The sequence below is a fragment of the Melitaea cinxia genome, chromosome Z (assembly GCF_905220565.1).
Source record: "Melitaea cinxia chromosome Z, ilMelCinx1.1, whole genome shotgun sequence".
In the NCBI taxonomy this organism is placed as follows: Eukaryota; Metazoa; Arthropoda; class Insecta; order Lepidoptera; family Nymphalidae; genus Melitaea; species Melitaea cinxia.
In genome coordinates this window covers 872,971-887,674 of record NC_059424.1, presented here as the reverse complement: position 1 = coordinate 887,674, position 14,704 = coordinate 872,971, and the positions used below count along the sequence as shown (strand labels likewise).

The following is a 14,704-nucleotide window of genomic DNA, read 5'->3' as shown; positions in this document are numbered from 1 at the left end:
TTGCGAACATATAGTGCTCAAATATTGGTTTCACCCATAAAATTCGCCAATAACGCCTGTGGCACTTTTAGGTTAGTGTGAGTACAACGGTAATTTCAGTGATCGTGGTCGAGTGTCGACGTGTTGTCGCCTTAAGTGGAACGTAGCCTATTTGTCTCTGGACATTTACTGACTGAACTGATAGAACCATAGACCATACATAGTCTATAAAGAAGAAAAAGAAGAAGCACCTACCATAATCCATATGTCATAAATTTATAAACTGTGTTTATGACAATGAGACGTATTCGTGCTAACATTTAATAAAATAATATATTGAAAGGCGAATTTTAAAACGTTTTTTCATATTGCCATAAATTAAATATATAAATTAAATTAAGTGCTATTATATAGAAACGTAAATGATGTACGTATTTTAAGATGAAACTTGTTAAATTGTTAAAAAATACTTTTGCCATGGCCTTTTTACTTGGTGCGATTTGGTTGCTATTTACTTGGAGCAATGTGGGAATATTGAGGTAATTAAATGAAATTATTATTTTTTTTTAATTTCTCGATGGCTCATCCTTTAGAAAAAAGTTCTTTTAATTTATCATCCGTTAAGTTATCTAACATGTACGCTGCCGTGTGTATTATTAAACCAATTTTTTCATCATTCGTGCAACAGTAAGTAACAGTAGTCTACATAAGTAATAACGTATCTCATAAGTTATTTATGGTTAAAATGCATCCAATAGGTAGTCTCCACACAGTGATTTAATTCTAAAAATAAACGTAAACAAAATCGATTACCTACTTTTACTCATTCTATTCTTCGGCTAAGGTATTTGCGTCTGTAAAGGAGAATTATTTGAGCTTAAATTGCTGCAGTAGTCTGCTGCGGTTTAATTAACATTGAAAAATTTACATGTTTTAAAATATGCTGGTATTTACAAGTTGTTAAAATTACGATAAAATTCGATACGAACTGACCTTTAACGACTGACAAATAGACACTTTTAAACAAAATAACGCGTCAGACATAATATGCTAATAAAATTAGTAACATTGCGTGCTAGAATATAGGTATAGAAATTCGAAAAATACCTAAAATCGAATCGGAGCACTGTCCACTGTCCTTGGTCTGCCCTACCCCTAGTGTTTTTTTTAAGCCGGAGGAGCGGAGAGAGGGCATCCATCGCCCGCCGCGCGAAAGCGCGCGAACGAATGCGTAGAGAGAGGAGCGGTAAATTAAACCTCAAAACTTCAACCACGATATCTCTGTAACAACGGGGTTTACATGAAAATAGTTGTCCAGGGGGGTGAAAAACCCACACTCCCCCCCCCCCTTTCTCCCCCAACCCCATAAATTTCTTGCCGGAGATGTACATGATTACCAAAATTAATAAGTAAATAATTATCATTATTTCAGTACTTGCCCTTATTGTGTTAGTAACAATCATCATCATTACAGCCTATACAGTCCACTGCTGGACATAGGCCTCCACAAGTTTACGTCAAAAATAACGTGAACTCATGTGTTTTGCCCATAGTCACCACACTGGGCAGGCGGGTTGGTGACCGCAGTACTGGCTTTGTCGCACCAAAGACGCTGCTGCCCGTCTTCGGCCTGTGTATTTCAAAGCCAGCAGTTGGATGGTTATCCCGCCATCGGTCGGCTTCTTAAGTTCCAAGGTGGTTGTGGAACCTTGTTATCCCTTAGTCGCCTCTTACGACACCCACGGGAAGAGAGGGGGTGGCTAAATTCTTTAGTGCCGTAGCCACACAGCACAACAGTTAGTAACAATGTTTCCTAAATTCTTTACAAATTTTAAATCATTTACAATTTAAGTTACATCATTTCACATTGAGATTCATCCATTGTTGCAGCCTTGGACTTGCAATTAAAATAACAAATATATACTGAAATATTTTAAACTCATAAAACATTTGATACAACAAGCAAAGACAATGTCTATTCAGCGATATGTTTTTTTTTTTTTTCATTTCTAATTGTGCAATCGGCAGGTTAGCTGTGAGCAGATAATTATGGTGTCGGTTTATTTTATCTGAATGAAATTATATTTCTTTTTTATTTATTTTTATCTATTTGCCAATCAGCCATTTACTATAACAAAATATGTAGGATTTTTCATGTCTTGTATGAAGTGTCAAATCCATTGATTGGGCTACTCTTTGAATGATGCAGCCTTGCCGCAAGTTTTAAATAGAAGTATTTTTAATATAATTACTATATAAGTGACACTATACGCAATTAATTAATTGTTTATTTCAATTCTTTATTGACCAAAAAAAATAATAATAATAAAAAAAATAAACTAATTGTAGGTCATAATCCAAGTGATACATGTTTCAAAATATAAAAGCGCAGCTTCACATTGCTGATTCATCTCCATTAACTAAAATTGATTCATTAAAAATTATTATTATTTCAATTATTAAAATGATAATTCTAAAGTGTTTTTGGAACCTTTTCGAATAAAGTAAATGTTGACTTTGGTATTTACAAGCACACGAATTTATACATTTACTAGATGACCCGGTGAACTTTGTATCAACAACATACATGTGTGAAAAATTTAAACATAAAACTTTCTGAACGCACCAATAAATATTTAACAATAAAGTGACAATTTTTTTGACAAAAGAAATCAGATGTTTCACAGCTAGGAACATTTTGTATTGGAAAATTAATTTGTGTTTTTTAACCGACTTCAAAAAAAGGAGGAGGTTACTCAATTCGATATATATATATATATATATATATATATATATATATATATATATATATATATATATATGTATGTATGTATGTTTGTTCGGAGATAACTCCGTCGTTTATGAACCGATTTTGATAATTCTGTTTTTGTTGGAAAAGAGATATCCCTAGTTTGGTACCATGCAAACCAGGATCTGATGATGGAAACCTAGAGAAATCGAGGGAAACTCAAACATTTGCATATTTTTTTACTGGGTGTACCGATTTTGATGATTTTCAATTTAATCGAAAGCCGATGTTTATCATGTGGTCACATTTAAATTTCATCGAAATTTGATGACATCTTCTGGAGTAATCTTTGATAAGGCATATTTACTTGACTATTTTTTCGTCTGCCTACGTTGTATTAAGTATGTCGATATAATTGAAGTCGGTTTTTCTTCGTTTGCCTGCAAACACAATTATTACTATTTTCGGTTACTTAATATTTGTTTCTCGCCGCTTAAACCTTCCTTGAACTTCCACAAATATTTCAAGATCACAATAAGCCAAATCGGTCCAGCCATTCTCGAGTTCTCGAGTCTCGTATAGTCATACACCTACTTAAACATACATACAAACATCATACACATAAACATGAATATATCATATCATATTTGAAAAATTGTATTAATTCAGTACAACTTATTTTTCAGTTTAGCAACTGATACGAGAAGTATTCCAGTTGCCGTGAAGAATAGACTCTGCTCTGTTAAGTACAAAGATGATAGACCCCACATCAACAACAGTATGATGTTGAAAATGATATATTACGTCACTCCGACATACCCCCGACCAGAACAAGTGCCTGAATTGACTAGATTAGCACATACTTTGATGCACGTTCCTAGGATCCATTGGATTATAGCCGATGATCAACCCATATGTTCTGAACTCGTATCCAGTGTCCTTAGGTAAGTAAATATATGTTGTGATATTTATCAGACTATGACATAATAGAAAGGTGATGTCTGTTCAAAGACTAGAGGTTGATTTTTTAATCATTGTTTTTTTATAAAACTAGTTTGACAAACAAGCATATGGATCACCTGATGGTAAGTGATTACCGTAGCTCATAGACGCCTGCAACATCAGAAGCATTGCAAGCGCGTTGCCGACCCTATTCCCAATTCCCCCCAATAGCTCTGGTCACCTCACTCACCACAGGTACACAACAGTGCTTGAAAGCAGTTTTCTTTAGCTGTGATCTTCTGTAAGGTCGAGGTACTACCCCAGTCGGGCTGCTCCATATTTTTAATAGGAAATTTCCTGCTGTGCCCTACCTCAGTTGAGTAACTTCAGGTTGTGTGTAATATTGGGCACATTGCCTAAGTTGGTAATGTTATAATCTAGCAAGTTGTTTATAAAATCAGCTAGTTGAGATTATTTTGATGTTTTTTAAGTGTGTATAATCAGCTGATATAAGCCAATTCCGGATTTTACTTTATTTAAATCACATTATTTAGGTAGTCAAAGTCGATAAGTTTAGGTAGTACCTGAAAAAAAAGTATTTTAAATGTTGTATTGCATAAAATTGATCATAATTCAAAGTAAGTGAAAACGTATTGTAAAATGAAACTAATATGGTTTCATATTTCGAACTCCTGATGTAATTTTAATAATAATTTAAGTTTTATTGACCATTTGACATTAATGTTTTTTATTTTGCATATGAATTAGTTTTGAAACAACCTAAAAAAAGGTGAAGGTTCTCAATTCGATTGTATTTTTTATCTGTGTTCGTAATTTCTAACTGGGTGTAATGATTTTGATGATTTTTTTTTTATCGAACGCTTGTACTTGTCATGTGGTGCCATTTAAATTAGATCGAGATATGATGATACTTTTTAAGTTATCCCTAGTAATTCATGCTTAATTGAATATTTTTCAGACTACCTTATGTTGCTTGTCGATGTGATTTGAAGTCCGTTTTCTTTATTTTCATTTTATATAACTAGGTCGGCAAACAAGCGTATTGCTCACCTGATGATAAGCGATCACCGTAGCTTATAGGCGTTTGCAAATCTAATCCCCCCAGGAGCTCTGGCCACCTTACTCACCAAAAGCAACACAACATTGCTTGAAAGCAGTATTTAGTTGTGATCTTTTGTGAGGTCGAGGTACATCCCTCGGGCTGCTCCAGATTTTGAGCAGGAAATGTCCTGCTGTGCCCTACCTCAGTTACGAGCAAAAACACATGTCAACAACTACAATGAAACAGAAATTCATATGCACATATTCGTCCTCTACGTGTTGATATTTTATTAAGAACCTATTTTTATTGCTTTACTAGAACCGTAACATTGTTGTTTCATACGATTCAGATTGATATTATATATTTCTTTATGTATGTTAAGCGATAACTTCGTCGTTTATGAACCGATTTTGATAACTATTTTTTTACCCGACTTCTAATAAAGGAGGAGGTTCTCAATTCGACTGTATTTTTTATTTTATTTTTTTATTTTTTTATGTATGTTACTTCAGAACTTTTGACTGGGTGGAGCGATTGCGACAAATTTTCTTTTAATCGAAAGGTGGTGTGTGTCAATTGGTCCCATTTAAATTTATTTGAGATCTAACAACTACTTTTCGAGTTATATCTAATAATGCGTTTTTACTTAACGCTTTTTTCGTCGACCTAAGTTGTATTATACCGTATAACTTTCTACTGGATGTACCGATTTTGATAATTCTCTTTTTGTTAGAAAGGAGATATCCCAAGTTTAGTACCATGATAAGGAAACCAGGATCTGATGATGGAATCCCAGAGTTATCGAGGGGAACCCTTGAAAATCGTAGTGACGACTATTGCTTTTATTTTTTTTTTCGTTTTCTAGCAAACACAATTATCTCGACGTCAAAGATACAAACAATCAGACAGACGATAAAATTTATAAACTTTTTTTACCTGACAATCAATCACGTAATGTCCTTTAATTTTTTTTTAAATTATCTTCAATTTTCGAAATGGCACCTATTGATCACACTTGGATTATCAGTGTACTTTTTTATTATATTTACTTTTAATACTGACTACATGGTCACCGCGTTGGCGCAACGGTCACATCACTGGTTTTTGGCTGTTGCACTGGCGGTTGCGGGTTCGATCCCCGCACATGACAAAGAATTTGTATTGACTATACAGATATTTGCCGTGGTCTGGGTGTTTGTACAGTCCTTGTGGATCTCCCCACCGTGCCTCGGAGAGCACGTTAAGCCATCGGTCCCGGCTGTTATCATGTACACCTGATAGCGATCGTTACTCATCGTAGGGAATATATCCGCCAACCCGCATTGGAGCAGCGTGGTGAATTGGGCAAAGAGGCCTTTGCCCAGCAGTGGAATATTCCAGGCTGAAGCCTTACATAGTCATTAGATATTTATGTAAAAAAATGAATGAATTTAATTATTTTTTCTACGCTGTTTCAGACGGACTGGCCTGCCTTATACGCATATATCAAGCCCTAAACCCTTCATCTACAAGAGTTCGAATTTTCCCCGCGGTGTAGCCAATAGACGAGTAGCCCTTAATTGGCTACAAGAGCACGTCGCCGAGGGCGTTTTGTACTTCGGCGACGACGACAACACTGTTGATTTACAACTGTTCGATGAACTTAGAAACACGAAGAAGGTATCAATGTTTCCTGTTGGACTTATTGGTGACTACGGTGTGTCATCGCCTATAGTCAAGGAAGGCAAGGTTAGTATTACTTATAGGATACTTTTGTATTAGAAGTAAAACTTCTTGACGCAAGCTTGACTTGGGGAGTGAACTGGTGAATGCGTGATGAGAGCGTTACGAGAAGTGTGACCGGACGAGGCGAACGGAGCAATAGAGAGAGGTGGGAGCGCACATTTTCTTTCTTTCTCTCATAGCCAGTTACGTTTCATATATCTAAGATACAGTGAATTGTGTAGAAGTTTTACTCAAGTCGTGTGGTCTCAAGGACAACCGTTTTTTGCTTTTTGTAACTTGTTTTCATATACTCTGCTTGCGTTAATACATATTTAACGAATGAGTCGGGGTATGCATAATATATAATAAAAAAAATATAATAATTGATTTTTGTTTTAATTTGTAAAATAACTATTCGAAAGTGCCCTTGGAGCCTATTTGAATAAAACTGTTTTTGATTTTGATTTTGATGATAGATTATGATTACCTATCACTACATAGTATAAAACAAACTCGCTTCCCGCTGTCTGTACGCTTAGATCTTTAAAACTACGCAACGGATTTTGATGCGGTTTTCGTTATTAACTAGAATGATTCCAGATGAAGGTTTATGTGTATAATACATGCATAATATATTTAGTAGAAGAACACTGATAGTTATACGAGGTTTCTAATGTGATGTCGTAAATTAACACATTTTTTCACGCTTACGTTGCAAATATTTGTTTTATATTTTATATTTAGTATCAGCCGGGGCGGGTCGCAGGAAAAAATAAAAAGTTATTATAAAGTATGTAAAATTGTAACAATCCAAAATTATTTATTTGATTAAGATATTAAACGTAAAGAAATAAAATTAATTATAAACGGAACCGGAAGACACAATTACAGATAGTCGTTTTTAAAGAGTTATCGAAAAATCAAAAAAAGGCGATATATAAATCTCCTGTCACATGACTATGATAAATGAAAGAACGTTCTATGTAGGGCCTGTTTCATGTCTTAACTGAGGTAGGGCACAGCAGGAAATTTCCTGCTCAAAAAATGGAGCAGCCCGACTGGGGTAGTACCTCGACCTTACAGAAGATCACAGCTAAATAATACTGCTTTCAAGCAGTGTTGATGAGTAAGGTGACCAGAACTCCTGGGGGCAATTGGGGGTAGGGTCGGCAACGCGCTTGCGATGCTTCTGGTGTCGCAGGCGTCTATAAGCTACGGTAATCTCTTACCGTCAGGTGAGCCGTACGCTTGTTTGCCGACTTAGTTATATACAAACACACACACACACACACACACACATATATATATATATATATATATATATATATATATATATATATATATATATATATATATATATATATATATATATATATATATATATATATATATACAAAACCATACCAATATTTGAAATTGTAAATCTAAAAGTTATAATGGCCTATTCTACCTCCTGCTATTAAAGTCTATCCGTAACTTATTTGCAGGATAAATTTAACCCACAAACGGTGAAACTGGCCATTTAATGGTCCGCTTATGTTGATTATTTTGAAATTGAATAATATTTTTGATATGCGATATATATTGGAGACGATCTATGATAACATATAAGTGTTTCGTATCGATAATACAATCATTTAGTTTCTGTACGAAATACGAAATTCAAAATATCATACATCTTCTTAGGGCTCGCCGTTAATCAGGTGAGGTTCTAAGAAGGGTGGGGGGGGGTATCCCCTACCGAAAAAATTACGAAATATTATTTGAGTCACACGGGGTTGTAATGAGATAAGACTTTAAGTAGGTCGCGCGATTTCTAAACAAAAAAAAACTAACAAACATCTTGAACGTTACAAGGACAACAATGTCTGCCTGGATATTTGTATAACGGTGCTTAATTTTCCAAAATTGTACAATTAAATCAGATTATACCTGTATTTAAAGATAATATTGTGAAGATTTCAATGTGCTTGGTGCAAAAAAAAATGCGTGACATTTTGGGTATGCTAAGGGGTCTAAAACCTCACTATATATCTCAACGAGGGGTTAAAAAGTTGCTTAAACAAATCACGTGATTAATAGTCTAATGGACGACAATTCTTTTAATTTTTATTTTATTTTATTTGGGTAGCTTATAGCTGTAATAACTATATAATACTGAATAGAACACTAAAATCCTAATAACAAGCTACCACAATTTTAATGGCGGTGGCGGTTGCGGGTTCGATCCCCGCACATGACAAACATTTGTACTGGCCATACAGATGTTTACAGTGGTCAGGGTGTTCGTGCAGTCCTTGTGGGTCTCCCCATCGTGCCTCGGAGAGCACGTTAAGCCGTCGCTCCCGGTTGTTATCATGTACACCTGATAGCGATCATTACTCATAGTAGGGAATATATCCGCCGACCCCAATTGGAGCAGCGTGGTGGATTAAGCTCTGATCCTACCTGGGGACAGAGGCTTAGGCCTAGCCGTGGGATATTACAGGCTGAAGTGAATAAATAAGAACCTGTTCTTTATGATTATTATTTTAAATAAAATAAAGATATTTTAATTGTTTTAAAGCTAACTTAACTGAAACGACTAAAATAGCAATTTTCAAAACATTGAGAGCCTTGTCTGCACGGGTTGCTGTTGACGTGGGAAGAATATTTTTTTTGTATTTAAATAAGTAGTACCCGGGTGACCGAGCTAAGCTCGGTATTTTTAGTAAATCGTGTTTTTTGGAAATCATAAAGTATAAATACGAATTACATATTGATAAAATATGAATAATATTTTTAAATTTTACCGACATAATAATAAAAAATAAGAACAGTCTATTTAAATAAAAAATAACGAGTGCAATTAGAAAAAGAAAAAGAAAAAATAATTGATCAGGGACATGTGGATTTGAACCATGATCTTCTCGGTTGATCCCGAGCGGCCGATTTCCCACCGAGCTATTTCAACTACATTGACTTATGCGAAATTTACCTTCGTATTCTAACGACATTTTTTTCAATTCCTAAAAACAGGGATAAAACGACATTTCCTGAAAATGAATCCTAGCTAGATAGATTTATCTCCCCCGAAACCCCCTAAATACTAAATTTTATGAAAATCGTTGGAGCCGTTTCCGAGATTCAGATTCTATATATATATATATATATATATACAAGAATTGCTCGTTTAATAGTATAAGATAATTTAAAAAGAAATAAGGGGGTATGCGTGTCGATAAAAGGGCAGCTTAGTGCACATGTTTGATCACTTTTTATCTTACTTCGTTGATATTTGATTATTCATACTTGATTATCCATATATTAATGTATGTTCGGTCATAACTTCGTCGTTTATGAACCGATTTTGATATTTTTTTTTTTTTGTTGGAAAAGGATCTGGTGATGGAAACGTAGAGAAAAAATCCGCATAACTTTTTACTGGGTGTTTATCATGTGGTCACATTTAAATTACATCAAGATCTGAGTATAACTTTTGGAATAATCTTTGATAATGCGTATTTACTTGACTATTTTTTCGTCTACCTACGTTGTATTACTTGTCGATATAATTGAAGTCGGTTTTTTTTCACGTTTGCCTGCAAACACAATTATTAAAATTGTTAATCAACTTCAAAAAAAAGATGTGATTCTCAGTTCGACTCTATTTTATTTCTCCATCTCCATTTTGATGGTTATATTGTTCGAGAGCTGGTATTGTTATTGGTTGTGGTATTGTTTGAGTTGTCCCTAGCTTAATAACAAATTAATTTATTAGATCTTATATTTTGTAATATAATTTCAGGTAGTCGGATTTTTCGACTCGTGGCCGGCATATAGAACGTTCCCAGTCGACATGGCCGGGTTCGCGGTCAACATCGGCTTCTTAAAGGAAACCGCCAACATGCCTTTCATCGCGGGTCACGAGGAGGACAAGTTCTTAGTTAGTTTAGACCTTCAGATCGATGACATCGAACCGTTAGCCGACAACTGCACTAAAGTCCTCGTCTGGCACACCAAAACTGTCAAAAACAAGAAACCCACGCTGAAAATTAATATTAACAAACTAAATACGATATCGAAGTACCAAAATTTCGTAAATCTCCTCAAGGAAATATCTAAATTGGGTATGGCAGATATTAATCCCGAAACCGGTATTAAATCATACGTGACTCGTAATACGAGGACTTCTGAAATGTTAGCCGATTATGAGTAATTCTTTCAGGGGTATTATGAGGCGTAAATGCGTTAATAGATATCCGTAATCTGAAAAGGTTAATCGGGAAATCTTGGCAGGGTTTTGACTTAACATGTCGTAATAGTAAAAAAAATGTTTACTTTTCGCTCAAATGAAAATTGACGTCCGATTTTTTCACTATTTCATAGCGTAGTTGAAAATCCTCATGTTAAATAATCGTACCTCATAGTATCGCTGTATTTATTCCAAGAAAAATTGGGATTTTGGATTGTTAATACTGTTTTATTAACAAAAATTCACGTTTACTGTTGTTACCTTTTATCGATTATAAATAATATTAATGAATGTTCGATGGCTCTTAAATCTCACTTTAATGATAATAAATATAGCTTATAATTAAGACATTTAGTGAGCTAAATTGATAAAAAATAGATAATAGTAATAACGACATTTTTGACATAACTCATATATATAATCTGTGGCGCAAACCACAGATGTGACTACGTTTTATTACGGATTGATATACTTATACATTTTCAGAGGGTTAATCTCATTTTTATTAAAAAAAATATAAAAAAGAAACATAAGATAATAATTTGAAGTAAAAACGTTGTGTTACTTGTCATTTTCATTACAAGTGTGTATTTTACGCGTTTGTGTTGATCGAATAATCAAGAAGACAAAAATGCTTAATGAATTATATTAAATTTATTTAATTCTTGATATATTTACGTCTTATTGTTAAAATAATTAAATTCTTTGGCAGTCCCACAAATATACTGTGATATTCTTACAGAAAATACAATGAAATTATATTATACCAGAAATTAAAAAATATATATAAATAATTAAACTGAATTATATCCACGCAAATGGCTGGAATAATTTGGTGGCTTTCTATAAAGTTCGTGATCGTTTGAATAGGGTTTTAGTGAATCGGAAAAATAAAAAATAAAAAATACAAAAAATTTTACAACCAATAAATGTAAGATTTTCGAGTGAAGTTTGGACAATATGCTAGTCAGATCAGGTTATAACTAAAATTATCGAAGCTTAGACAACTAATGTTGCTTTTTAAATGAGACGGCTATAAAAAAATACTTAATAAATATTTATGTCAAGTTATTTATTATATATTTATAATTAAGATTATTAAAAAAAAAGTATACCGAGCATGTTTGTCTTCTTTACTGAAAATCGAATAAATCCTAAACTGGATTTTGAACCTTTTCTGTTTTTTGAAACAGTATTTTGCCACCGAAGGTGATTTTAGGTCTCTAATTTTTGAATTGCTGACAAAAATTAAAAAAAAAAAAAAACGTTAATATTATTACCATATATAATTTATAAATTAATTAATAAAATATATGTAAAGACGCGTTCAGTTTAAAATAAACCTCACCTAATTTTTACATGATACCACTAATATCTCATAAATATTATAAAACAATAAATCCATAAATAATATTTCGTTATTTATAAATGTCATATTTATATTGAACGGTTAAAAACAGTGATAACGGCCTGGAGGCCTCATAGAATTTCACAAAAGAAGCAGTACAGTTAGAAGAGTGTATTTAGAAATCTTATTGGAAATTCGTAGACTGATATTGTTTAACTGTCAATATGGACATTAAGAAAATAGTGACTAATTAATGGCTGTCACTTAACTCAGTCAAACTGCTTGACCAATTAAATTGTCTAGATATTGAAGTAGTACTTTGCCCAGTAGTGGGACGTTATAGGCTGAAACAATTAATCAAATTAATGCATCTCTATGAATGACTAAATTCAACTGGTCAGTTCGAATAAGCATTCGAATTTGCTACGGTTTAATTCGTTAAGGGACGTGGCTGAGCCAAGGGAATGATGAGTCACTATCTTCGTCACGCAAATATTCTATAGACTATGTAATAGACCAAGTGCTATTTCGATTGTTTTACAATCGTAGGTCGATAGTCCATCAATGACAATATATTTAAGTGTTCTTTTTTTAAAAAAAATCCGGTAATCTAATAATTTAATAGCATTATAACAATGGTACCACGATAATACCAGTGAAATACCGTTACGACATAACGGTTACGGTTTATAGGAATTGTAATAACCATTGTTTTATAAATAAAATTAAAAAAAAAAATTGCTTTGTAAAAACAGGTAAATAAATAAAAAAACTTCGTATCATAAAAAAAAATATGCTTTACCTAATATAATTAAATAATTTTAAAAATAGGACATTACTATGAATACCGCATAAAATACGAGTATTACCAGATTCACGTAAAAATAATCACTTCATTTCAATTAATAAAAATAAGTTTGTACACAGGACTTAAGATTGTTATTTATTTTGATGGTATAAATAATAACTGAATTAAAATAAATTTCGATTTTAAAAGAATTTTAAATAGACTTTTCTCTTGTTTTATATGAAATAAACTTAAATAATTACTTACTGAAATGTGTATTGTATTTAATAATAAATTTAATCAAAAGTATAATTGAAAAGATTCATAAGTAATTTAAATAATAGTTATATATAATATTTTTATTTAACAATTTAAAAATAATAGTCCCGTTATATCTATCGAATAAGTGAATACATAATATATATAATGTAACAATTAAAAAATAATAAAAAGTTATGTAAATGTTAAAAAGCTGTGTAAAAAGACAACGTTGTCGAAGTGAGAATACTCAAAAAATATATATATTTATTGTCGTCTGTGTAGATGTTATCATTGAATATGCACCATGTTAATTTATAACCCTAATTTAAAAAAAAAATACTATTAAGAAAATAACTAACAGAAAACCATCCAGCCATATAAAATTAATAAAAAGTCAGATTCCTATATACCTTAAGTTATATAATATATATGTTGCATAATATAAATAAAACCAAGTTCACGTTTATAGTGAGGAGTTATATTATAGAAACGCTGCTAGGTGGTAGCCAGTTGCCACCCTACATATAAATAATATGAATGAAATGTGTGATATGCTATATATGATAGCCATGTAAGATAGATAGGGTTTTTAATATTATTACTTCAATATTACAAAAAAAAAACTTGTAAAAAACTAAGTACACTACGGTCCTGTTTTACAATTTATCCAGCGTATAAGTTACGAATAGCCTTTAATAGGCCACTAGGGCAAGATTGATATATCATAAGCTATCTTTTGTATGAACGGTAACCAGTAAGAGAAACCCTAAATAAAATTAGAACAGAGTCATATAAAGTCGATATTGACTTAACGTTATTTGAACGGTATAGCTCGAAATAAACGATCTGTTGAAATAAATATTTTATTTAAATATTATTGTAAAAGTATTATTATGTTTATTTTTACCGTGCAATAGTAGAAGATCCGAAGTGGACACGAGTCATCTGATTAAAGAAGTGTGACTGAGTGTGAAAAATGTGACTGAAAACTTGTAGGAGGTTAGTTCGTTGCGATTTCTTCATCGAAAAGGGTCGTAAGCGCCATACAAAACGCGTCGCTTGCACGTTTTGCAAGTAGCAGTTATGTATTCTATCTCATTCTGTCCTATACATTTGTGTATTTCTTTCTCTATCATCATTTTATCGCTTGATCGAATTTCAAATCACGGTTCTAAAGAAGTTTCCACTTCGATATATAGATATTTTTCGGCCAACCCGTTCGCGATTTATTTTATAATATATTAAAATTGATATAAATTATTTTTTATTCCGTTAAACAGATGGGTGTAGTTTCTAGTTCGGGTCTTACATGGTCTAATTTAGTGTTAGTGAGATTTTTAAAATCGCTGAGGTCATTTTGTGTTCAATGTGTTTTGTTTGTTCGGAAGCTAATATTGCAAGTGTATAATTTTAATGGTAAAATAATGGGAACTATGGACGATGGGGTATATATGTAAACATTTTTTTATTTTATTTAAATAGAAATCTATAAGGTATAAAGGTTTGGGAGGCTTAACAAATCATAAAATGCTTAACGTGTTAATTACATTTTATTAAAACTATATATTTGGACTCCGTGGATTTGAATAATTAGGTAACGATATTATTGACACTATTATTAAAATGTGTACAAAATT

General features: G+C 32.6%; 1 protein-coding gene across 1 annotated transcript; it reads left to right on the top strand.

Moving 5' to 3' along the window:
* The first annotated feature begins 420 nt into the window (after positions 1–420).
* On the top strand, positions 421–10,962 carry LOC123668352 (galactosylgalactosylxylosylprotein 3-beta-glucuronosyltransferase S-like). The gene is made up of 4 exons (XM_045602091.1): positions 421–518; positions 3,415–3,672; positions 6,191–6,461; positions 10,225–10,962. Exons 1-4 carry the CDS (start codon positions 421–423, stop codon positions 10,633–10,635), a joined length of 1,038 nt encoding a protein of 345 aa, XP_045458047.1. The 3' UTR covers positions 10,636–10,962.
* Positions 10,963–14,704: the final 3,742 nt, after the last annotated feature.